At 43.6% G+C, this 25,124-nt stretch overlaps 1 protein-coding gene across 2 annotated transcripts in view; it reads right to left on the minus strand.

The window, feature by feature from the left end:
* SIGIRR (single Ig and TIR domain containing) overlaps nt 1–16,535 on the minus strand; it is a 46,808-nt gene extending 30,273 nt beyond the window's left edge. The window contains exons 1-2 of one of the 2 annotated variants that reach the window (XM_077321250.1): nt 16,413–16,535; nt 9,595–9,719 (exon numbers count right to left, since the gene is read on the minus strand). In XM_077321250.1, the coding sequence (XP_077177365.1) occupies nt 9,595–9,688 (94 nt within the window). In that variant the 5' untranslated portion in view covers nt 9,689–9,719; nt 16,413–16,535. Of the gene's footprint in view, nt 1–9,594; nt 9,720–9,750; nt 9,969–16,412 lie in introns of those variants that run through there. The other variant, XM_077321252.1, reaches the window with a different exon arrangement.
* Between the last annotated feature and the right edge of the window lie 8,589 nt (nt 16,536–25,124).

Raw genomic sequence — 25,124 nt, forward strand, 5'->3', positions numbered from 1 at the left:
TGTAGCCAGACGCGGATGTTGGATTTTCGTAGGGCAAACGTTAATAAACTCAGAGACATGATGAGTGTCATCCCATGGACAAGAATGCTGGAAGGGAAGGGAGCATGTGAAGGGTGGGCGCTACTCAAACAAGAGCTATTGCATGCTCAATCAATGACTATCCCAGAAAGACGAAAACACTGCAGGAGCTCTAAGAAGCCTATTTGGATGAACAGAGAACTTCAAGAGGAACTAAGAAAGAAAAGGGAAATATTCAGGAAATGGAGGGAAGGACAGAGCTCTAAAGAAGAGTACCTACAGGTTATTAGGCACTGTAGATCAATCATCAGAAAGGCCAAAGTTGAGAGTGAGCTAAGATTGGCCAGGGAAGCCCACTGTAACAAGAAAAGATTTTTCAGTTATGTGAGGAGCAAATGTAAAGTAAAGGAGGCAATAGGCCCACTGTTGGGTGCGGATGGACAAACTCTAACAGAGGATGCAGAGAAAGCAGAAAGGCTCAGCGCCTATTTTACATCTGTTTTTTCCCACAGGTCAAAGGGTTTAGGCACATCTAGAGATGGCAGTAGCCAAGAGATAGTGCCTGGGTAGCAGGTTGACATGGATAGAGAGGTTGTCGAGAGGCATTTAGCTGCACTGGATGAGTTCAAATCCCCTGGGCTGGATGAAATGCACCCGAGAGCGCTCCAAGAACTTTCCGGAGAACTTGCACAACCCTTGTCCATCATCTTCGGGACGTCTTTAAGGACTGGAGATGTCCTGGAGCAGTGATCCCCAACCTTTTTATCACCGGAGACCACTCAACGCCGGGGACCACTCACCGGGGACCACTCAATGCCTTTTACTGAGGCCCGGTGGGGGGGGTGATAGTTTACTCCTCTACTCTCAACCACTGCCCTAACGCTCTCTGGTCGCTATGGTAATGTTTAAACATCCCTTCAAAATAAGATACAGACACGCCACAACAATGAACGTAAGGAACATTTTATTTTCATGGAAATTTTAACTCATGACAATGACAAATCAATGGGAACCGTGAGCTTGTTTCTCTGCAACGAGATAGTCCCATCTGGGAGTGATGGGAGACAATGACACCCGAAGTGTGTTGTAAAGGGCCGGGGGGGATGAAATAAAGGGCCGGGGGGGGGGGGAGAAGGCGTCCTTCGGGGTCCACCTCCAATTAGTCGAAGGACCACATGTGGTCCACGGCCCACAGGTTGGGGATCGCTATCCCGGAGGACTGGAAGAGAGCAAACGTTATTCCGATCTTCAAAAAAAGTAGGAAGGATGACCCGGGAAACTACAGACCAGTGAGTCTGACCTCTGTTGTGGGTAAGATAATGGAGCAGATATTAAAGGGAGCGATTTGCAAATATCTGGAGGACAATTTGATGATCCAAGGAAGTCAGCATGGATTTGTCTCCAACAGGTCCTGTCAGACCAACCTGGTTTCCTTTTTTTGACCAAGTGACAGGTTTGCTGGATCATGGAAATTCGGTTGATATCGTTTACTTGGATTTTAGTAAAGCTTTTGATAAGGTTCCCCACGATGTTCTGATGGATAAATTGAAGGACTGCAATCTGGATTTTCAGATAGTTAGGTGGATAGGGAATTGGTTGGAGAGCCGCACTCAAAGAGTTGTTGTCAATGGTGTTTCATCAGACTGGAGGGAGGTGAGTAGCAGGGTACCTCAGGGCTCGGTGCTCAGCCCGGTACTTTTTAATATATTTATTAATGATCTAGATCAGTGGTCCCCAACCTTTATTAGGCTGGGGACCGGCAGGGCATTGGGCCACGCCCACGCTTCTGGCCGCGACCGCGGGCCGCACCCGCGCATCGAGCCGCGCCCGGCCGCGCCCGCGAGCCGCACCCGCGGATCGGGCCGCGCCCGGAAGCCACGCCTGCGGATCGGGCCGCGCCCGTGAGCCACGCCCGCGGATTGGGCCGCGCGGGCGCGGCCTGCACGGGCGCAGCCCGGCCCTGATTCCCTCTTCCCGCCCTCCCGCAGTAAGTAGCTTCCTGGGCCGCAAGCTTGCAGCCTGGGAAGTTTTTTACTGCGGGGGGGGGCGGGGAGAGGGAGCTGCGGCCCGGCGCCATGGCCTTCGCGGCCCGGCGCCGGGCCACGGCCCGCAGGTTGGGGACCACTGATCTAGATGAGGGGGTGGAAGGACTACTCATCAAGTTTGCAGATGACACCAAATTGGGAGGACTGGCAAATACTCCAGAAGATAGAGACAGAGTTCAACGAGATCTGAACACAATGGAAAAATGGGCAAATGAGAACAAGATGCAATTTAATAAAGATAAGTGTAAAGTTCTGCATCTGGGTCAGAAAAATGAAAAGCATGCCTACTGGATGGGGGATATGCTTCTAGGTAAAACTGTGTGTGAACGAGACCTTGGGGTACTTGTGGATTGTAAACTAAACATGAGCAGGCAGTGTGATGCAGCGGTAAAAAAGGCAAAGGCCATTTTGGGCTGTATCAACAGGGGCATCACATCAAAATCACAAGATGTCATAGTCCCATTGTATATGGCACTGGTCAGGGCACACCTGGAGTATTGTGTGCAGTTCTGGAGGCCTCACTTCAAGAAGGACGTAGATAAAATTGAAAGGATACAGAGGAGAGCGATGAGGATGATCTGGGGCCAAGGGACCAAGCCCTATGAAGATAGGTTGAGGACTTGGGAATGTTCAGCCTGGAGAAAAGGAAGTTGAGAAGAGACATGATAGCCCTCTTTAAGTATTTGAAAGGTTGTCTTTTGGAGGAGGGCAGGATGCTGTTCCCATTGGCTGCAGAGGACAGGACACGCAGTAATGGGTTTAAACTACAAGTACAACGATATAGGCTAGATATCAGGAAAAAAATTTTTCACAATCAGAGTAGTTCAGCAGTGGAATAGGCTGCCTAAGGAGGTGGTGAGCTCCCCCTCACTGGCAGTCTTCAAGCAAAGGTTGGATACACACGTCTCTTGGATGCTTTAGGATGCTTTGGGCTGATCCTGCGTTGAGCAGGGGGTTGGACTAGATGGCCTGTATGGCCCCTTCCAATTCTATGATTCTATGAATCAGTTTTAATCATTCATCCCCAAAATTGGGCCGACCACCTACTAGTTTAAAGCATCCTAGAGAAAAATATAGTTTTATTATTCATGACTAATGATATACATCTTGCCTTCCAACAAGCTATGGCTGCTAGGAAGCAGGAAGTAAGCGATTGGCTTCTCTAACGGCTATTCTGCCAGATGAGAGTTTAAATCTATATTCTGGGTTCAAGGTTATCACACATTTGCAATCTTCTGTCTCCCTATATTTGGAGAGTTTGCTCACTTTTGTGGTAAAGGAGACAACTAATTATTTGTGCATGTTTACATGTTTTCCTAAGAGTGAAGAACAGAAGGCACTTCTTGTTTGTGTGTGGCCTCATTTTACTATCTTATTGATTAGCAAAGCCTAGAACCACCCACCATGGCTATTAGAATGATTTAACATAATAAGATGTTGTTCTGGCTTAAGAATGAGGAAATTGATGAAATATCTGGCCTCTTCACAAAGCTCTCAGACCTTTTTCACACAAGGGAAAAAGGCCAGGCCAGCACTCGTCTGGCAGTTGGCCTAATCCCTGCTTCCAGATTACATCACCACCAGCCCGGGCTCAGCCTGGGCCTGGCTTGAATCAGGCTCTTGTTTGCCCTGCAGCAAGGGAACGCGGATTCTTCCGGCATTCCCTTCCCTGCCACGGGGGCCATTGGGGCCTATCTCAGGCCACGTCCATGTGGAAGGGGAAGAGTTGGGCAATCCAGGACCAGCTGCCTATGGTCCAAATGACCAGCAGGGAAGCACTCCCATCTGCGCCCACCCTTCAAAAGTATTGCAAGAAGCAATATATAAAGTTGTACTGGAATGGGTTCATTAATAAAGTACATGCATCCCTCTGGCCAAACACTTCCGTCCATGCTTTCTTACCTGTATTTGCAAAACTTTTAATGTATAACGCAGGGGTAGTCAAACTGCGGCCCTCCAGATGTCTGTGGACTACAATTCCCAGGAGCCCCTGCCAGCATACGCTGGCAGGAGCTCCTGAGAATTGTAGTCCACGGACATCTGGAGAGCCGCAGTTTGACTACCCCTGGTATAACGCATTCAGCAACAACAATCTAAAAAGGACACAATCATGATATTTTGCACTGACAAGAACTGTTTCTTCCCCTATAATTGAGGATGACAGATTATGTAAGAACATAAGAGCCATGTTAGATCAGATAAGCAATCTAGTCCAGCAACTTTTTTTGTCACGTTGAGCACAATTCCCCATGCGGCACAATTCCCCTCTCCTCATTACTTGTTACAATGTCACTTTGGGCTGATCCTGTATTGAGCAGGTGGTTGGACTAGATGGCCTGTATGGCCCCTTCCAACTATATGATTCTGTGATCCTGTGATTTGTCTCTGCAATGGTCCTACTATATCCCTATTCTTTTTCTTACTTTGAATATAACTAAAGAAAACTTTTTTGTTGTTGTTTTTAGTATTTATTGCTAGCCTAAGTTTATACTGAGCTTTAGGGGCTATTCTGCACATTAAAAAAAAATAGCATTACCCCAGCAAAATGGCATAGCGCTAAAAATTATCTGGCCATTCCTCATCTTCTGACTCTCGTGCTTTCGTCTGCCGCCTTCTCACGTTCCTTACACTCTGCATGCCTGCTTGAAATGGCGAAAGACAGTAATGCGCTTTACACACGACTCTCTTCCGCCTGTCAATCAAGCCAGGCAGCCAATCCCCTTTCTCCATGCTTTAAAGGGCCCACGGCGCCAGCTAATTTTTTATTTAAGTAAGACTTCTCTATTGAAACACCTATGCAGCTAAACACAGATACATAGTGCTTTTTATAATGCCTCCCCTAATGGGAGGTATTACGAGTCTGTAATATTAAAAAAATTAATCTCATTCCTAATTTGGGAGGGGGGACTTTAAAGGCATGTTTTGTATTTAAATTGTGTGTGGGGATTTTTTTTTTTTTTTGCTTTGCTTGCAAGATTGAATGCCTATTTGTTGTTCCAGGCAGTTTGCTTAAAAAAAAAAAAACCTCCCTGGGAGAAGGGTGAGGGAGAAGGGTGCAAGGGCAGGACATTGCAGGTGGAGATAGTGCTACTTCACCTCCATACATTTCCTTAGCGCATGGCTTGCTGGTCGCTCTCCTGTAGCTCACACTACATAGGTTGGGGAATCCATTTTATGTGATTCCACAGCTAGCACTTTAAAATGGAGGATGTTGCTTGACGTTTGCTGGATGAACACAGGAGGTTGGCAACATTGTGCAAAACGCTAAAAATATGGCATCTTCATGAGGTAAGCATTTCACAATATTTAGCGGGTGTGGAATGGCCCTAGCTTTTCTAACACTCTCCCTACAAGCATTGGTTATTTGTTTATATTCTTCATTTATAATATCCTCCTTCCATTTCCTAAATGAGTCTTTCTTATTACTCAATTCCCTTGAAAGCTGTTTATGGAGTCACTCTGGTTTCTTTAGATTCCTCCCAGTTTTCCTTCTCAAAGGAATTGTCTGCGATTGTGCCTTCAGTATTTTATGTTTAGGAAACTCCCAACCTCCTTGGATTTCCATCTCAAGTTTTTCTGACCATGGAATTCTACTGAACATAACTTTAGGTTTGTTAAAATTTGCTGTCCTGAAATCCAGCCCATATGTGTGGCTACATACACCTTTTCTCTTCCCCAAGATCATAAAGTCCAAAATCACACTGTCACTACTACCAAGCACACCCACAATGTTTACCTTGTCAACCAGTTCTTCCCTATTGGTGAGAATCAAGTCTAAAATAGTGGGGCCCCTGGTTGCCCCTTCCACTTTCTGGGAAATGAAGTTGTCAGCAAGACACATCAAGAATTTATTAGACTTTTCATTTTTAGCAGAGCTGATCTTCCAACAGATATCTGGGTAATTGAAATCTCCCATGACCACTAGGTACCATCTCTCTGGGAACTTTGTAATCTGGTCTAGGAGCATCTCATCCAAGTCCTCCGCCTGGCCCGGCAGTCTACAGCAGACCTCCACCATAATACCATTATTATTTTCTACTCCCTTAATTTTTACCCAAAGAGTCTCAGCTGAACTCTCACACTCAGGCACATGTATTTCCTCACAGGTATATACATTCTTAACATATAGTGCTACTCCTTCCTCCTCCTTTATTTGTCTGCCCCTTAAAATAATTTGTACCTCTCAATCCTATTATTCCAGTTGTGAATATTATCCCGCCAGGTTTCTGCAATGTCTATTAGATCACAGCCCCCCTCCTTTATTAAGACTTCTTCCTGCTTGTTTCCCATGCTCTGCGCATTAGTTTTGCAGTCACAAGTAGCCACCATGACACAAACAATTAATTTACTACATGATGACCACAGCCACATGTAGAAGCAGTTGACAGCAATATTTGAATATATGGTAAGGCAAAGTTTACCTATGTCACAATCACAAATGGGAAACAATAATGGCATGGTAAATTTTGCATTACCAAATGCCTGAATGTTTCAGACAACCATCTTGGTAACTGCTCTGCATTGAATTTACAAGCAGCCAACATGGGATGAGCACCATTTACTGTACACGTAAAACAGGAAATATGCAAAATTCAAGGGGAAGAGAATTTGACCATCCTATGGTCTTCAACATACTGTTCACCATCTACCACCCTGTCTTGAAAAGTGACTGAACTGAGAACATAAAGGTCAGTTCTACCACCAGATTCTCAGAATGATGACTGACTAGATGATATGTGTGACCTTTGTCCAAAATCATGTCTTAGCCCAAAGCAACATAAAGAAACAACAAGAAGAGCAGCAAATTTCCCTCATCTCTACTCCTTATGAGGGAGGGACATCAGATTAAGGGTGCCAGATTATGGTTTTGATGAGAATCTAGGAAGCAGAGAACACTTTGACCTCATGTTAAATCAGTAATGAGTTCTGTCTCTGACATTTTTGAGTTTTAAAAATAATTTTATAGATTCCTGATCTATAGTAAATTATTTTAAAATCTTAAGGATGTGAAGTCACCTACAGAAACAATGCAAAGGTTCCTATTTTCCCAAGCAAAGTTTAACAGACCCCACAATTCTCAATTAACAAAACGTGCAGGATATTTACCTGTCTGTTAGGAAACAGAGCAACAGCTTTGTATTATGAGGTCCAAACAACTGAGATAATTTCAAACAACTCGAGGTCTCACCTTAAACTTGACATTAGGAATTGTTATGAAAGAATAATTGTGGTTTTTTTGCAGATTAAATGAAACACAGCAGAATAATGCAGCACAGACACGTGTGTTTAATGTCTAAGAAATCTTTTACTTCAAAATTAGGGAAAGAATTAAGTGGAAAGAAAACAACAGTCTACCTCAGTTTTCTAGTTCTCATCTGTTCTACCTTGTTTCTTTGTTCCCTCTTTAAAAATAAAATTTCCCCCTTTTTGGTGGGAAGAATCTACTCTACACTCAATTGGTTCTATGCTAAATTTGCTATTATCTTACAGAAACTTCAGCTTAATCCTTTCTTGACTGAAGGAATGGTACTTCCGAAATGCAACAATAATTCATTCCTATTCTATCAAAGCCAAATATGTCCCATATGTGGGGACAGTAAACTGGTTATGGAAAGTTCTCCTGAGAAAAAAATATTACACACATACATACGGCACAACAAAGAGCCAGCAGGTGGTCAGCTTGATTCCTAGATTTATAGTCCAGCCTCTTATTTCTACTGTCATTTGACAGAGTTTTTGAAAATTCAAGAGAGGGGTATAATTGTGCCAATTCTGTATGCAGCTGCATATTTAATTTAGTGTATAGGCAATTGATGTATGTATGGCACAAGCATTACAAATGATACAGGGAATCTGTATCTAAACAGCAGCTTCTAACCTATAGCAGAGTCAGGCCTGCTGATGTGCCTATTCAGTATTGCACTGCTATTTGCTTCTGATCCCACTGAACTAAAGGCAAAAACACCACCCCCAAAACAGGAGGCCTCACATTCAGGGCTGTCTTAAACAGCATTATATGCCCCCAGGCAAAGCAGTGCAATGGGGACCTACCAACACTACCACTCACAGGAATACAAATGTAAATTATCAATAAAACTGAACACATTTATCAGTGCCTCCAACAAAATCACTTTTTAAACCTTAAAAAACAAGGTCTACATTCTACAATTTTCACATCTTGTATAAACAGCTTGCCTATTCACATGTCACAAACTATCAATACATACATAGATTAGCATGGGGCCCCTTTGCTTGTGGGGGATCCCAGGCAATAGTCCAGTGTGCCCAGGTCACTTATAAAATTCCCTGGAGGATGGTTACCTTGGTGGACCTTTGATATTAGTAGACCCAAGATATATGTCTTAAAATATAAGGTATAAAATACAAGGCAGTGTGTTGAAGACTAACTTAGTATCCTTGAAAAAACGAATTAAGAAATACTATATTTAAGTTTGCGGATGAAGTAAGAACGAAAATGAGGCTGTTGTACCTAGAAACTCGTTCTGCTTTATAACAGTTTAGATTTTGAATAAAGTTTTTGCCATTGCCAGCTTTAAAACTACCTTTTCTTGTCTACACTACACACTATAGCAGCAGCATCTCATCTTTTGCATTGAGTTCCCTGGTCAAAAGGACTGGCTACCACTAATTTAGTGGGAAATTGTGGCCACTACCCACTGTGGCAGTGAGCTGCTTTTAGAACACAACTGCCTGGAACCTTCCTGCATGGTGGGAACCCGTCTCCAGACCTCCAAGGCAAAGGTCCTGCATGCGTAGGCAACAGCTGTGAACTAGGCTGAAATGTAACGTTCAGAAGAACATCAGATGCAGTTTGCGCTCCCTTACTTTGTAAAGCCCTAGGTTACACTCAGTGGAGGAGACGAGGAGAAAGGAGGCCTCAGTGGACTGATACAGATTGACTCCTGTAAGACCTTTGTCTTAGAAAAGCTGGCCCTGTCAAGCAACTAGAAATTCATACAGAACCAGGGAGAGGCCAGCAACACTGGTCAAAAGACAGCAGAAATAAGGGAGGCGACAAGAACAATGAGAAAGGATGCAGCCAGGTATAAATACTGAGGGAATTTACCCAAACTAAATCTCACTGGCTGATCGGAGCACAGAAACTTGGGTGGGGTGCGCATTAGGAGATGCAAAACCATCTGTGCAAAACAATTGGGAACAAAGGTGGCCTTTCCAAACTCAGTTTCAAATAAATCCACAGTTTCAAATGAACCCACGGAGACGGGTAGAATAATAATTGTATTAATTAATTAAGAATACATAAAATACTGAGACTATCTCAGAATGAAGGCCACTCCTTCCAAAAAGATACATGTTCACATTTCCACAGAGAAGAGAGTTTACTGGTTCAAGCAATAAGAACTGTGAAGGGAAGAGACTTGTTAAGGTCAGGCAACAAGGACAGAGAGAAGGCAGAAAAGAGCACGAGATCCTGGGCCCTCTGTGCCTGTTGCAAAAATGACAAACACAAACACAAATAAAATATCACTTTTTCCTCCTCTAGTCTCACCTTGTAAGGCTGCTGTCCTTTCCAGCTCGCTCCCTGTGGCAAGAGCCAAGAGTACAGATGTCCCAAAAAGAAGAAAGGGCAGCTTCACAGTCATGCTGGCTTATCCACACGTAGCAGTCTACAAACTGGGGGAAGAAATACAAGGGAAAGCATTACCTTTCTGGAGTCCCCTCTTGCAGGTTCAGGCAGAAACCTTCAAATCTTGAACCTTTTTGTACTTCCTTCCTGTGTGCTCCCTGATCTGAGCCATGTTAATCACATGACTATCCAAAAGGCTGTTTAATATCTTCTTTCCTCTCTCTGTTCAATCTCCTGTCCTCCTGTAACGGCTTGTTCCAGTTCCACCCCCAGTCACAGCCTTCCAGGCCTGCCCTAGACAGAGCTGTTGCCTCCCACCTGCTATCATTGCTCCTCCTACCATTCCACCAGCATGCAATGGGAAAATGAAACCAGCACACTCAAATAAATAAACAAAACCCGTCCAACCTGTTGGCAGTCAGGCAAGCGACCAGAAGTTTGCTCAGTTACGGAGTCAGAAGACAGGTTGCTCAAGAGCTGTGCAGCCATCAGGCTTGCTGCTCTGTGGCACCAAGCCAATCACCCCCCAAATCCTGCTGCCAAGCTGCTACTCCAGGGGCAAAACCAGGGGAACATACCTGGCCATGGGGGGGGGGGGGGATGCTTTTCCCTAGGGGTAAAAGCTGAGCGTGCAAGGCAAGGCCAAACCTGCAACATTCAAGTAAGCCATGACAAGAACATTCACATGAAAAACTAAATAATAACAGACAATGCAATAGTGCTCCTATTTGATAGGCTCATGCTACACAGAGCTACAGGTCACCAAAAGAGACAAGCAGGCACTGAACTTCCAACATGCAAAATGCCTTACAGTAATTATGTCACTTAATTAAAATATGCACTTGATATCACAATGTTACAACAATTTTGCCATAGTGGGGGACCCCTGGTTCTGTGTGGAAGTATCGCCACACTCCTTTGCCCTACCCACATCTGCCTTGTGCAAGACCTCACACAGTGCCGCTAAAGTGTACAGAGTTCACACTAGGACAATATTCAGGGTGTTCTGCTATAATATATACCAGCAACAATGGTGTGCCAGCACCACATTCCTTTGCTTTCGGCCTGCTTTTTGTCCTGAACAAGAGACCACAGGCACAGGCTACTTCTCCCAATATCTTGTTTCTCAGTCAGTATAATAAGAAAGGAGCTGCGCAGTGAGAATAACATATTCCAAATTGTTATTCAGTACCTCCAAGATGAGCTTGTGAGGCCCTAGCAGCCACGTTTTGCACCAATTGCAATTTCTGAGTCAGAGATAAGGGAAGGCCCGCATAGAGCGAGTTACAGAAATCTAGTCTTGAAGTGATCTTTGCATGGATCACTGTGCATGTGGCCAAGTGTTCTGAGGACAGGTAGGGCGCTAGTAGCCTAGCTTGGTGCGCTAGTAGCCTAGCTCCCTGGCCCTAAAGAGGCACTTTGTGCTGCCTTCGTGATCTGAGCCTCCATAGATCAGGAGGATTCAAAGATCACCCCCAAAATCCTGGCTGCAGGTACAGCTATAAGCTGTACCCCGTCCAGGCAGGGGAGGCGTGCTTCCTGATCCTATCCCCTTTTACACAGCCACAGCACACCCGTCTTGGAGGGGTTGAGTTTCAGATGACTCTGCCTGAGCCATCCAGACACTGCTTCCAAACACCTGGCAAATGTTTTAGGTGGTGAGTCCAGCCAGCTATCCATAACAAGATAGAGCTGGGCATCATCCACATACTGGTGACACCCCAGCTTAAAGCCCAGACTAGCTGTGCCAGAGGGTGCATACAGATGTTTAAAAGTGTAAGGAGAGTATTGCACCCAGTGGCACTCCACAAGGGAGCACAAAGGGGTCAGATAATTATTTCCCCACTGCCACCCTCTGTGTCTGGTTCTTAAGGAAGGAGATCAGCCACTGTAAGGCTGTCCCCTTAATCCACGTCCGGGTGAGGTGATTGTCTAGCAACTCACGGTCGATCACAAATGCAGCTGACAGATCTAAAAACACAAGGATAGCCAAATCACCCAAAATGCTGCTCTTGTCAAATTAGTGTGACCATATCCTCTGTTTGCTGTATCGTTTTAATGAATGCACTCATTCTACTGAGTAATCTAATTAAGCAACTGGGGAGGGGGTTGACAAGTAATGTTACTTGTCACCATTAATCAAGAAGATGGATGACACTGCTTGCTTAAACTCACCAGTTTTCACACAGGCAATTCTGTGGTTACTTCTGGCAGCTTTTTAAACTGGAGGGTCAGATATGTTACACCTCACAGCTTTTGGTTTGTAGCTTACATTGTACGCAATTTTTCTGTCTTTTATCCCCCACAGAGGATTGCAAAGCAATGAGTGCCCGGAGGGTATCTGGGCCCTGTTGGAGCTGGCACAGTTCTGCAGGGCCTGCAAGACAGCGCTTCCACCAAGCTTTGGGTTGACTGAACAACATCTATTGCCCTCCCCTACAAAACACCCCACAGAGAGATATCTATTCTGGAGATTTATGGGCAGTGATTAATCTGGATGCTGCTATTACTTAAATGCTGCTACATTGTTAATTACATTTTTATTATGTTTATACTGTAAATGTTTATTTATTATATTGGTTTTAATCCATTGTTAATTCTTAATTATATTATGTATACCGCCCTGAACCATTCTGGGAGGGCGGTATAGAAATTTAAAAAATAATAATAACAGATCAGCTTGGCTTATTTATAAAACATGCATGCCACTACTCCTGAAAATGCATTTGAGGTCAAAATAAAACATAAAAACAACTACAAATCTCAATATGAAACCCCAACCAGTGCATAAAACAGTGTAAACACTGAGCAGTTTAAAATTAGTCTCATAAAACAGATCTTGAGCTAGAAACAGACTATAAAAATTATGTTAAAAGAGCAACACCTTAAATAAAGCAAAGGTAAAATAAATGTTTTGCCCTGGTACCTAACAGCCAAATAAGATGAGAACCCCCCCCTCCCAAAGTGTAACTTGAGGCCAATTAGATCCAGCTGTAGTAGACTATATTGGCTTGGGCCAAACATAATCTTTAGCCAAATGCCTGGAAGCAGTGACAAAATGGATCAAGCAGAGTCGTCTGAAACTCAATCCTGCAAAGATGGAGGTCCTGTGTTTGGGTAGGAAGGGACCATGGGAGGAAGCACGCCTGCCCATCCTGGATGGTGTGCAGCTCCTAGCAACTCACTCCGCTAGGAACCTGGGCGTGATCCTGGATGCTTCCCTTACAATGGAAGCCCAGGTGACGAAGGTAGCATGGCTGGCATTTTACCACCTCCGCCAAGCCAAACTACTAGCGCCCTACCTTGAACCAGAGCACCTAGCCACAGTGATCCATGCGATGGTCACCTCCAGATTGGACTTTTGCAACTCGCTCTATGTAGGCCTACCCTTATCCTTGATCCGGAAACTACAACTGGTGCAGAATGCCGTGGCCAGGATTCTCACTAAGACATCATGGAGATCACATATCCGGCCGGTACTTCAAGAACTTGGTTGGCTCCCAGTTGAATTCTGGATTAAGCTTAAGGTTTTGGTAATCACCTTTAAGGCCATACGCGGTCTGGGCCCAGTGTATCTGAGAGACCGCCTCCCTGCCTATACCTCCAGAAGAGCTCTACGCTCCGCCACCTCCAACTGGCTACGGATCCCTGGCCCTAAAGAGGCACACCGGGCCTCAACAAGGGCCAGAGCCTTCTCGGTCCTGGCCCCCACCTGGTGGAATGAGCTCCCCGAAGAGATCAGGGCCCTGCCGGAACTTCCACAATTCCGCAGGGCCTGCAAAAAGGAGCTCTTCCACCAGGCATTTGCTTGAGGCCGACTGAGCCATAACACCTACAGGTGCCCCCCAGACTGAGGGAACAAACCGACTGAGGGATTGTCAAGTTATTGTTGAAGTGCCATTCTAATTGTTCCAGTTGATATGTTGTTGTTATTGTTATATTGTTATATTGTTATATTGATTTTTGATATTGATTTTGATAGTGTTCTATGTGAATGTTCAAAAATGTTTTATGTAAACCGCCGTAGGGAAGAGCGGTAGGGAAGAGCGGTATAAAAATATAAACATAAATAAATAAAAAAATAAAAATAAATTCTATGCCTCCTTTCTATGAAAATTTCAAATTTAAAGAAATACAATTTCTGAAGAAGCAGGAAGACTCATATTTGTGAGGTTGTGTTTTCCCCCACTTAGAGATGATAGGAATAACTTTTAATTGGATTTCACTTTCCCTGGGCTTAGACTCATATCCAGGACTAATTTTATAAAACCCGCATACTCAGAATTCATAAAAATATTTCCATCTATACAGCCCATCAGTACAGTATCTAATGATTATGGACACTATTGCTTGTAACCACCTAACCACCCAGAAACTCAAACGGGCACTTTGCAGCCAATGTGAAGTTACAATTTATTCCCTGGTATATTTTAAACTCAAATTTCCAAAGCGATAATTAATTTTAAAATATTTAAATTTCCTGCCAGTTATTCACTTTGTAGCTAATACATTGAAATTCAGTTGTACAAAGGCAGTCTTTAGCACAAAATGCTAGATATCTGCTATCTCCTAATAATCACATTCTATTTTAGGAATTTTTGGAAGTCAGAATGCAATATATGGAGAGAACTACCAGGTTGTGGATCAACACTCTGAATAGGAGACACAACTGGCAAAAGAGAAACTAATTTCCACTCCTTAAATAACATGTTGCCCAAACTTCCCACCTGTGGAAACATCCCTTGACTGATTAACCCTTAACACACCAACCATTATTCATCTAGTTCAGTACACTACACTCCTACCCCCTTACACATTGTAGTCTTGTAGATACCATGACCATGTTCATTCACAGGACGAATGGCAATCCCTGGTTGGAGCTGGCACCTTGAGGCCACTGACAGCCAGTGGCAGGGCAGGAGTGTCTACCTCTGGTCCAGCCACTGCCAGCTAACCCAGTCCCATTGGCTTTGATGGCCCTATCTCAGGGGCGAAACAGGAGCTACCTGTTGGGCCAACAAAGGTGTCTGCAGTTGCCATTTCAGATGGTGCTTGGCACCGTAGCTGGTCATCATGCCAGCAAAACAGCCATCCATCCAGAGCCACAGTTCCATAGTTCCTAATGTACACGGGGTTGGATGGGGCAAATACCTGCAATCATCTGTTCCCCCATTTTGGGGTACAGGCAGTGCATCAGAGAAATCTGGATGTAGACAGTTCAGTAGCATTGTCAGCCACCTGTGCATAGGGAGTTCATTGAGGCTATAGCATGTTATGGTGCAGGGGATGACATGTTGGGACAGCAAGAAGATAGCCAAATGCTGATCCTGGTCACCCTGCACAATGCAGGACAATGCTTCCTTAGGTGACCTCATCATCTGTTCCGCCTGGGTGAAAGGGTGCAGACATCATGTGGAAACTGAGACCCTTGTCCAATATGGAATAAAATCAGCTGATGTAAATTGGTTGCTATTAGCAGATACAATGTCATCTGGCAACCATAGATTGTAAATAGGCGCTCCATGGCTAGAGCTGCTTGGGGCAGCAGGAGCATTGGCAGGGGCTCCCTCTCCCCCCTTCTCCCCACTGGCTCCCAGGCCCTCTGCCCTCCCTCCCAGCTCCTGCTTAGCAGGCTGGAACTTCTTCCAAATGAAAGAAATTGGAGGGGGATGCAACCAGGGGTGGGACATCCTTCCTCATTGGCCGTTCATTAGACGGATGGCCAATCAAGAACAGGACAGCTGGGACAGCCAACTTGATTGGTGATTAGGCGGTGAGTCCTAGCTCCTCCTAGCACTCCTTACCAGGTTTATTAATGGTTACAGATTACAGAGGTTGTCCCTCCCAAACTTCCTGCAAGTGGGAACAACTCTCAACTGATTAACCCTTAACACACCAACCATTATTAATCTTGTACAGTGCACTACACAGAAATAGCAGTCTATTCTACAACAAGGAATAATGACTAAATATACAGCCCAAATGCAGCCAGCACATTTAAGTCCCTTTCAAATTGGAAATCAGCAGTAAGTACAGTGTAGTTTTAAGTATGGTTATGTTGAAGCGATCCCACTACATTCAATAATACTTGTTTTCTAGTCATGGTCATGAGATTGCACAGCTTTGGCTGGATTGTCCTCATTGTTCCCTATTAAAGTAACAAAACTGTACCTAAAACTGTAATCCTACAAAATTATGTAGCACTAAAATTAACTGATCTTATTTCCATGAAAATAGGAGTATATATCCTATTCTTGTTGAATTCAGAAGGAAAAATATCTGCTTATTTGGAAATAGGCCCCTTTGAATTAAGTGGGACTGACTTCCAAGTAAATCTGTATGGGACCCACTGGTAGTTTTGAGCATTGTCCTTCAAAGCAAGTCTACTCAGAATCCTAGTCTGGTCTGTTCAATGAGAGCTTAATCCCAATATTTAGGATTTTACAACTAGTTAAGGGAAGCGATACTTTATGAAGGAATTCTCCTGTAAACAAATATTGTTATTGCTTTTAAAAAAGACAACAGGTCCTCCCACATTTTGCCCCAATGTAGGGCACTATTGTAGGATAATAACTCTCATCATGTTATCCTGAACTGGGACAAACTTCTGTCCTCAAAATAAAATAACTTTCTTATATTGGTAGGTGAGTAAAGAAAATATATATATACGTGGTCATGTACCTTCCAGGACACAAAGCCTGCATGCAAAAAAATATATATTAACAACAGGGGGCGCCTACCTCCATTCAATGAAGTCATATCTCAACTGGCAAGAAGTAACCTGTTGCCCAAAGCCTCCGCTTTAAGTGAGGGAACAAAGAAGAATCTTAGTCTCCTTCTTATTTGTTACCATAGCAACTTGAAGACTGTGTTCAGGTAGACTAAAGGGCGGTTCCTTACACCTTCTTTTGTGGCGCCTTCTGGGTAATGTAGTTCAGGAGCTTTCCAAACCAGAGATTTCTTGAGTGCAAGGACTATATCTCCCAGCATCCATCAAGCTGCCTTGTTTGTAGGCTAAACACACCTGAGCAGGCAAAGGTTCATACAAATGATATGAGTAACACAGCTAGTCTCAGGTGGCAGCTTATTTAGTAGGGGAGGTTTGAAAGTAATGGCTTTGGGAGAAGCAGTTATCCAGCTATAAACTGTTTTCTTTACAAATGGCATGTGGAACAAGGTTTGGTTATTATTTGGCACGAGGAACAGGTATTAAACAAACAAGAGTAACAAAAAACAATGGGGTATAATACATTGGGAACAATATTTTAGAAAGGAAAAGGCAAAAATCCCATACCTTTATTAACCCTTACCAGGCCAAAATGCCTCAGGAACATCCTGGAACAAGCTAGAATGGACATTAAACAAATAATAGTACTTTAACACATGCCAGAATAATATTTTGGAACTCCAAATGCAGAAATATTGTGCACATTAACCTGCTTGGAGCTAAAATACCTCCAGAACATCCCAGAAGAGGCCAGAGTGAGTATTAAACAAACCGTAGTACCTCGAAATAACAGTGGGATGCATTCAAAACACTCCAAAGCAATATTTTGGAAATAAAAACACAGAAATATTGTGCACAGATTAACCCTTTTCAGGCCAAAATACCTACAAGAATGGAGGGAAGTGGAAGAAGTAATCTGCAGTTAAGTGGCTGCATTCCAAACTAAGCAGATGTTTCCAGAGAGGAGCTCATGGGTTCAGGAGTCGACAGAACAAACCTCAGACCAACAGGCTTCGACTGTGCCATAGAATACACCAAGAAAACAGTCCTGAGTTTATCCTGACAACATCCCTGCAAGGTAGATTAGGCTGAGCAATTGACTGACCTAAGGTGAAAGTCCAGGAAATCTCCTGGCCCCACCTGGAGGTTTACAGAATGCTACAAAAGTTTATCAAAAAATTATTTTCCTTATTCAAAAACTTGAGTTCCAATGCAGACTGATTATTAAGCATTTTCAATTAAGTTTTCTCAGTGGCACAACTATGGATAAAACATTACGTTTATAAATTTCAAATAAGGATACATTACAAAAAGTGTTAATGGTCATTATTATGAGTTACTTACTCAAATCAATACTCTACAAAATGATGTGGACCAATGTTCAGGTCATCTTCTGGGGCATTTGCTACTCCTACAAATTTGGTGTCATTCACAAATTTTATTAGGAGTCCCCCTACCCCTTCACACAGATCACTGATTAAAAATTCCCAGCAATTGAGGTCAGACTCACTGCTTTGTAGTTTCTCAGGTCATCTCTCCTCCTTTTTTTTGAAGATTGGGATACCATTCGCTCTCCTCCAGTCTTCTGACACCTTTCTAGTCCTCCAAGAGGTCCAAAAAGATGTTGGGCATGGGTTCTCCAAAAAGTTATTTGGGCTCTCTCAGGTGCACACCATCTGACCCAGGGGATTTGATCTCATCCAGTGCAGCCAGTTGCCTCATGACAACCTCTCTGTCCATGTCAAGCTGACATCCAGACACTATGCCTTGCCTACTACCATCCCTAGATGTGTCCATATTCCTCTGGGAAAACAGAGGTGAAATAAGCACTGAGCCTTTCTGCTTTCTCTCTGTCCTCTGTCAGAGTCTCTTCAACTTCACCCTACAATGGGACTATTGCCTCATTCACCTTAAATTTGCTCCTCACATATTTGATAAAGCTTTTCTTATTATAGTGGGCTTTTCTGTCCAGTCTCAGCTCACTCCCAGCTTTGGCCTCTCTGATAGCTGACCTACAGTGCCTAGTAACCTGCAGATACTCTGTTTTTTAGAGGCTTGTCCTTCCCTCAATTTGTTGAACATTTCCTTTTTCTTCCTTAGCTCCTCCTGGAGTTCTCTGTTCATCCAAATAGGCTTCTTGCATCCCTTACCATGTTTCCATATTTCTGGAATAGTCATGTCTTGAGCATGCAACAGCTCTTGTTTAAAGAGGGCTCACCCGTCACTTGTTTCTTTATCTTCCAGCATTCTGGTCCATGGGATGACTCTCATCATATCTCTCAAGTCATCCCTGTTGCTGGAATATCCCATCAAGCTGCTTTAGGAGGGCAGCATCCACATCTTCACCGTGGTTAGGTGGTCTGTAGCAGACATCAATCATTATACTAATTGTTTTTCCCTCCCTTCTCTTCAACCAGATATTTGAAGACACCAGTAATATGGCAGCTATCTCTCTGCCAGCACCAGTTAAGTTCTTTTGGGAAGGAGGCAGCAGGAACAACACATGGCCAGGAACAACACATAACCCTGTTACTGGCAGGGCCACATGGAGGCAGTGTTTCCAAACTATTGTGCTGCCTCAATAACTTAAGAGAGTCATAGTTCCTCTCATGTGTCATCGTTATTCCTGCCATTTACCTTTGCTTCATTGAGTTTCTTCACTTGAATTTAGAGTACTGGGCAGAAATCATTGTGTCAACACCCACCACTGTCCTTTGCAAAGCTTTTTTAAAAATTCCAGTCAGATTCCCCAGGTCTGCGCCAATTCCGTCAGCTGCTTGGCACTGGCTGAGGTGGAATGCCAACTTGCCCCATCCCTGCAGCAGGGTAGGGCCAAACAATGCCCACTTCAGCTGCGGTTTACCAACTTCCCTTACCTGCAATGTTATAGGTTCAAGTTGGAAGCCATGTTGGTCTGAAGCAGCAGAGCAACTTTAGAGTTCAGTGGCACTTTTAAGACCAAGAAAACTTTTCTCCACATTCTCAATACAAGACCAATAAAACTTTGGTCTTAAGGACCAATAAAACTTTGTTGAGGTTAAAGGTGCCACTGGACTCCAAAGTTGTTCTGCTACATTGCTCTAACATGCAAAAGACTGTTCACTTTGGAGACGGGCTTCAGATTTGTCAGTGGGCCTCTATTTGTTCTGTATCTATTAGGAATCCACAATTAATGTGGCCTCTGAAAGCCAGATATTCCCAAAGGAGCCTCCCACAATACTCCTGAGGCTAGGGTGTAAACTGCACGGAGCTTTTATTCAAACCCCAGATCGATTCATACACAGAATGCGATTCCCGTTTGGATTTTGGGTGATTTTAATTTTCCTTCTGCAGCAAGAAGGATTGATCCGGAGTGACCCTACCTTTATTGTGCGATATCTCAGACTGCTTTTAATACTGAATAAGCTTGGGAAAGAAAGCTCTGTGGTAGAGAACCTCTGATAGGCTACACCTGGTCATGTGACACGCTTGCCTTAAAGGAGAAGCCCCTAATTTCTCTCAACTTCTGTCGGTCCTGGATTTTTCCTCCCTCCTCTGCCTTTTTTGATCCTCTCCCCCCCCTTCAAGAAAAGAAAGAGGCTTGGCTCCCCCCACCTTCTGAGCCTCCCTAACCATGTGCAGAAGACTTTCCTGTTTCAATGGGGAGGAGGGGCGGAGAAGAAGACCCGAGTTAAAAGCGATCTGAATTCAACAGGATTGACAATGGAATAAAGAAAGTAAGTGCAGACTCTGCCTAGGTCTACCTGTAGAGCCATATGGCGGGCTATCACAGCTCTCCCATTAGTGAGGTCGACCCATGGAAATATATAGCAGGGAGTGCACTCCCAAACGAATTTGGACCATTTTGGGTTTGGAGGGACCCAATTTGGGCCATTTAAAACCTGTCAAAAACAGCTGTTTCTGATTTGAGGCCTGCCATATTGTTATGGAGCTCTCCTATCCTATGGAGTTAAGACTGAAGCAGAGAATCTTTTCTCCATCATAGGATAGAATGGGGCAGGATGGGGACACCTTCTTTGAGTGCCCCTAGAATTGGACCCTTTGGTCCAGATGTATTGAAAATTGGGAGGCCTTTAGAGAAGAGGTTCCTGGAGCTACACTGAATGTTTGGAGCCTCTAAGTGAAACCCCAACCCCCCAGGACTCAGAGAAGAAAAACAGAAAAATTCCCATTGATTTTAATAGCACAATTGATTTTAATGGCCAAAACATTTTGAATATGTCCAAATCATGATTCAGCCAATTGAACTGTAAGCTGGGCCTCCTAGCCTCAAGTTAATATAGGCTGTCAGCAGCTTCTTAGTCCTCACTCGGTGAGCTCCATGCCTATTAAACATCTGGCTGGGTTAACCTCTCTTCCAGCTCAGGCTCTGGTGAAGCTGGGGGGCTTCTGGCAAGGCTTTTCCTCCAACTAACAGGACCTGGGCTCACAGCACCTCTGCATAGCCCAATAGCTGGCCATTGGAGTGCTCTTTACTTTCCCCCTCCCTCTCTCTGAGGGACTGAGGGAATCCAGCAGCCTTCAGAGATGTGGGGGGGGGATGGGAAGGAGGCAGCCCATCCCCACATCCTTGCCTGTCCAGCCTGTCCTTTGGGAGATGGGGTGTGGGTGGGAAGGAGGCACCCTCTCAGAAGACTTAGTGGTACCTCAGGGTGGTCAAGGGCAGGTGTATTGTGTATGTGAGCCTCGGCAGTGGACTGGAGAGGCTCACCTTCACACGTGCTTCTCCAGCCACAATCTACTGTTGATTTGAGGACCACTTCTGTTTTGAAACCACCAGAAAAAGATCTGGCCACAGAATATATTTGTACTTTTTCCTGAGTCCTTTTTTCAAAGTTGTGATATACTTGACTATGGTCGCTAAACTTATAAACTGGACATCCAACAATTACATCATAGGGCCAGAGCAAATAGGGTTTAGGAAGGGATACACTACCTTAGATCATTGTACTGTTTTAGCTTTTTTAAAGCCAGAAATACACCAAACCTAAGAGGGGCAAATTATTTGTTGCCTTTATTGATTTAAAAGCAGCCTTTGACTCAGTTTCCAGAGAGAAACTGGATAAAATTAAACAATCTAGACATAGACCAGCGTCTACTCTTTCTATTAAAACAGCTCCATCGTAACAACCACTGCAAAGTCAAATATAGGAGTGAAACAAGGTTGCATCCTTGCCCCTCAGTTATTTAAGTGACTTAAGTGACTTTTCTTAAGTGACTTACCCTTCTATTTTGACAAAGTTAATGGTCATCCCCCCATTCTTGGCAAAAGACGCACTCCACTTCTTTTATACGCAGATGACACAGTTATCTTATCTAGAACTCGAGTTGTGCTTATACGCTATCTCCGGTCATTGAGAGATTACTGTAGTGACAATCAACTAAAAATGAACTTTGAAAAAACGAAGATCATGGTATTTGCAAGGACCTGATTTAAGTTTCCCTGGATAATAAATGGTAAACATATAGAACAGGTCAATCACTACAAGTATTTAGGCATAAACTTTACTTATATTAACAGTTGGGCCAACCCTAGAAAAAAAACAATCAAAACTGCAAAAGGCCAGTTGTCCTTTTTAGCCAAGTTTTATCATCAAAAAGGCAACAGAAACCTTCAAGCAGCCATTGAAATCTACAATGCCAAAATAATTCCTCAGATTCTTTATGGAATCCCAATATGGATGGATGCATTTAATAATAAATTAGAGAACATCCAATCTTTCTTTTTCAGAAATCTGCTAGGAGTCCCAAACTGTGTGGCCAATCATACACTTGTCGCAGAACTTGGCCAACAGAGTCTAGAAACCCGGGCTTGGTTTCAGTCCTTTAAATACTGGTAAAAAATTAATTTCCATGCTCAAACGGGTAGTTTATTAATTAACCTTTTGAGTGACCCTTATTTTTTCAGCTGGCTGGGCAAAATGTCAAAAAACTTCAAATTATGGGTCTGGACATCTCATTCCTTAGCATGCGAGACAAAAGGACGATACTAAAGCTAATATCACAGAGACTAGAAGATCAGGATACACAGATTCTGGGCTCCTCTAACAACAGTGTATGTTCTCCCCGCTTCTGGGATATTCCCTTATCTTACAAATCCATGCTCATGTATCTCCAAATTTTGGAGACACACCAGTTAAGAAGAGTTCTAGTAGCTCGCTTAAACATCTTTTCCTCAAATGTCACCCGAGGTAGATTTTTGAAGATCCCTCCTCAGGAGAGATACTGTTTACATGGATGTAGTGTCCCTGACACGTTGTACCATATCCTTCTGGTGTGTCCTAAGTTTGAAGTATTTCATTGCCTGTTAACTAATTATCTGAAGAAATTGAAATTCAGCTGTGTTAATGAGAAACACTGGATTAAAATGATACTAAATGTGAGGGACTCAGCAACTATTATAAAAGTAGCAAAGTTTTTACTGGCAATTTTAAATGAAAATCTTTTACGATAGATTTTACATCTGAAACTGTTTGAAATTTTCGTTTTATGCTTTGCAATTTTGTGCCAATAAAGGTACTCTGAAATTGAATTTGAATCTTCTAGTGATCTGTGCCTCCATGATAAGGGAGATGTTGAGGATCATTCCCAAGTACCTGTCAGTGGGTGTAGCTGCCAGTTGCATCCCATCCAGGCTGGATAGTCGCACTTCCTCTTCTGGGCCCTTCTTCCACAGCCACAGGATCTCCTTCTTTCTGAAATTCAGCTTTGGGTGACTCTGCTGGAGCCATTCTGTCATGCCTCCCAAACACCTGGCCAATTATTTGGGTGGTATGTTTGGCCAGCTGCTCATAAACAGATAGAGCTTGGCACCATCTGTGTACTGGGGACACCCAAGACCGTGTTTCCAGTTCAGCTGTGCAAGAGGGTGCATAAAGATTTTAAATAATATGGGGGCTACCCATATTGAAGTTGGCAATGGTGCAACTGCTATTCCCTCACAGCAACCCTCTGTCCTCAACCTTGACGAAAGGAGATCAACCGTTGCTAGGCTGATCCCCGTATCCCCTCACTGACAAGGTGACGAGTTACAAGCTCTCGATCTACTATGCTGAATGCTGCCACGAGATCAAGTAACACAAGCAGCGTCAACCCTCCTCAGTCTAGCTGTCACCGGAAATCATATGCAAGAATGATCAAGGCTGTTTCTATCTCATGGCCAGGTCAATTGTGCTGGGTGCGAGCTTGCAGAGGAAATGGAAACTGCATAGTAATCTTTCTTTGCACTTTTACTGTCATCCAATAGGCTTTCATAAGTGTCCTATAAGATGTTCTTGAGGCCTCATTGTGAGTCTTTCTCCTTACTAGCTCTAGCCATCTCCGCTCCTGTTTCTTTTTTACATTTTGTTGTTGTTTGGTGCGAAGTCGTGTCCGACCCATCGCGACCCCATGGACAATGATCCTCCAGGCCTTCCTGTCCTCTACCATTCCCCAGAGTCCATTTAAGTTTGCACCTACTGCTTCAGTGACTCCATCCAGCCACCTCATTCTCTGTCGTCCCCTTCTTCTTTTGCCCCCAGCATTAGGCTCTTCTCCAGGGAGTCCTTCCTTCTCATGAGGTGGCCAAAGTATTTGAGTTTCATCTTCAGGACTTTTTTACATAGCTTCCTAGAATACCAAGGGGTTAGCTTAAGACTGGGGCAGAGAGGTTGCTGGGGGCAAACTTGTGGCTAGCCATTGCTAGCCAGGATTTTAGTCAGCAATAAAGTTAATACATCTTCTTGTAGCACCTGAATTATTATAGCTCCCTACAGCATTGGTTGTGATGGGAGAGGAAAAGGAACAGTTATTAAAGTGGGAAATGAAGCAATGGCAGACATTAGACAAGCTTTTGAATCAGTATTAATGATGTGTGTAATTTCACTTTCCTACTTCTACACTCCTGAGCATAAATAAATGGCTGTAACTTGCAATAATGAGCCCATCAAGTTAATCCTGTGTATGAAGAGAATTTACTGCAACACTAAGAGCCTTGTCTTCCAAAATAAACCCCTTTCTATCATGTGAAACTACCAGTGCCATAAAAGCACTAAGAGGCACAAAGCAGCGAGTGTCTCTCCATGGCAATTCAGCCGCAGGTGCCAGGATGTTCCCTCTTTTGAACATGCTTCAATTAAAACTCTGTATTAGATGGGTCTTTTAATCAGAGTTGCTACATTAACCTGGACATGATTAGGACAAACCTCCGCTCCATTCATTCTATACAAACTGAATTTCTAATTGTGGTTATTCACAATATTTGGTGTCAGGATCCCTCCCCCTCAGTAGATGTGCCACTGTAAACTCAAACCAATAAGATTTATGGCATCTGGACAGTTTCTACACTTAAATGACACATTTTACAGCAAAATTAAGCAATCTTCTTGAAGTACCTCTGCTCTTGGAATATGGTTACAAGTTCGAACATTTTTTTAATGAACATGAAATTGTATGTAATGATTCTGGCTTACTAGACAAGTTATTCATAATATGTCACTTTATTTCCCAATAAAATTCTGCCAGTTACTGTTCCTAAAGGCAAGATTCTGTTAGTTCCAGACATTATCATTTGCAAATAGGGTGGGAAATAAGTAAATGAGAACTCCTTCCCATTCTCACTTGTTCCCTACCTTACATTGTAGGAGATTTCAGCAAACTAATATATTGCTCCCCTCTGTGTGTCCCCCTTTAAATAACACACAACTATTCTAAACATGTCTCCTGAAAGGTAATTGAGTATGTCCAT

This window comes from Paroedura picta, chromosome 2 (assembly GCF_049243985.1).
Source record: "Paroedura picta isolate Pp20150507F chromosome 2, Ppicta_v3.0, whole genome shotgun sequence".
In the NCBI taxonomy this organism is placed as follows: Eukaryota; Metazoa; Chordata; class Lepidosauria; order Squamata; family Gekkonidae; genus Paroedura; species Paroedura picta.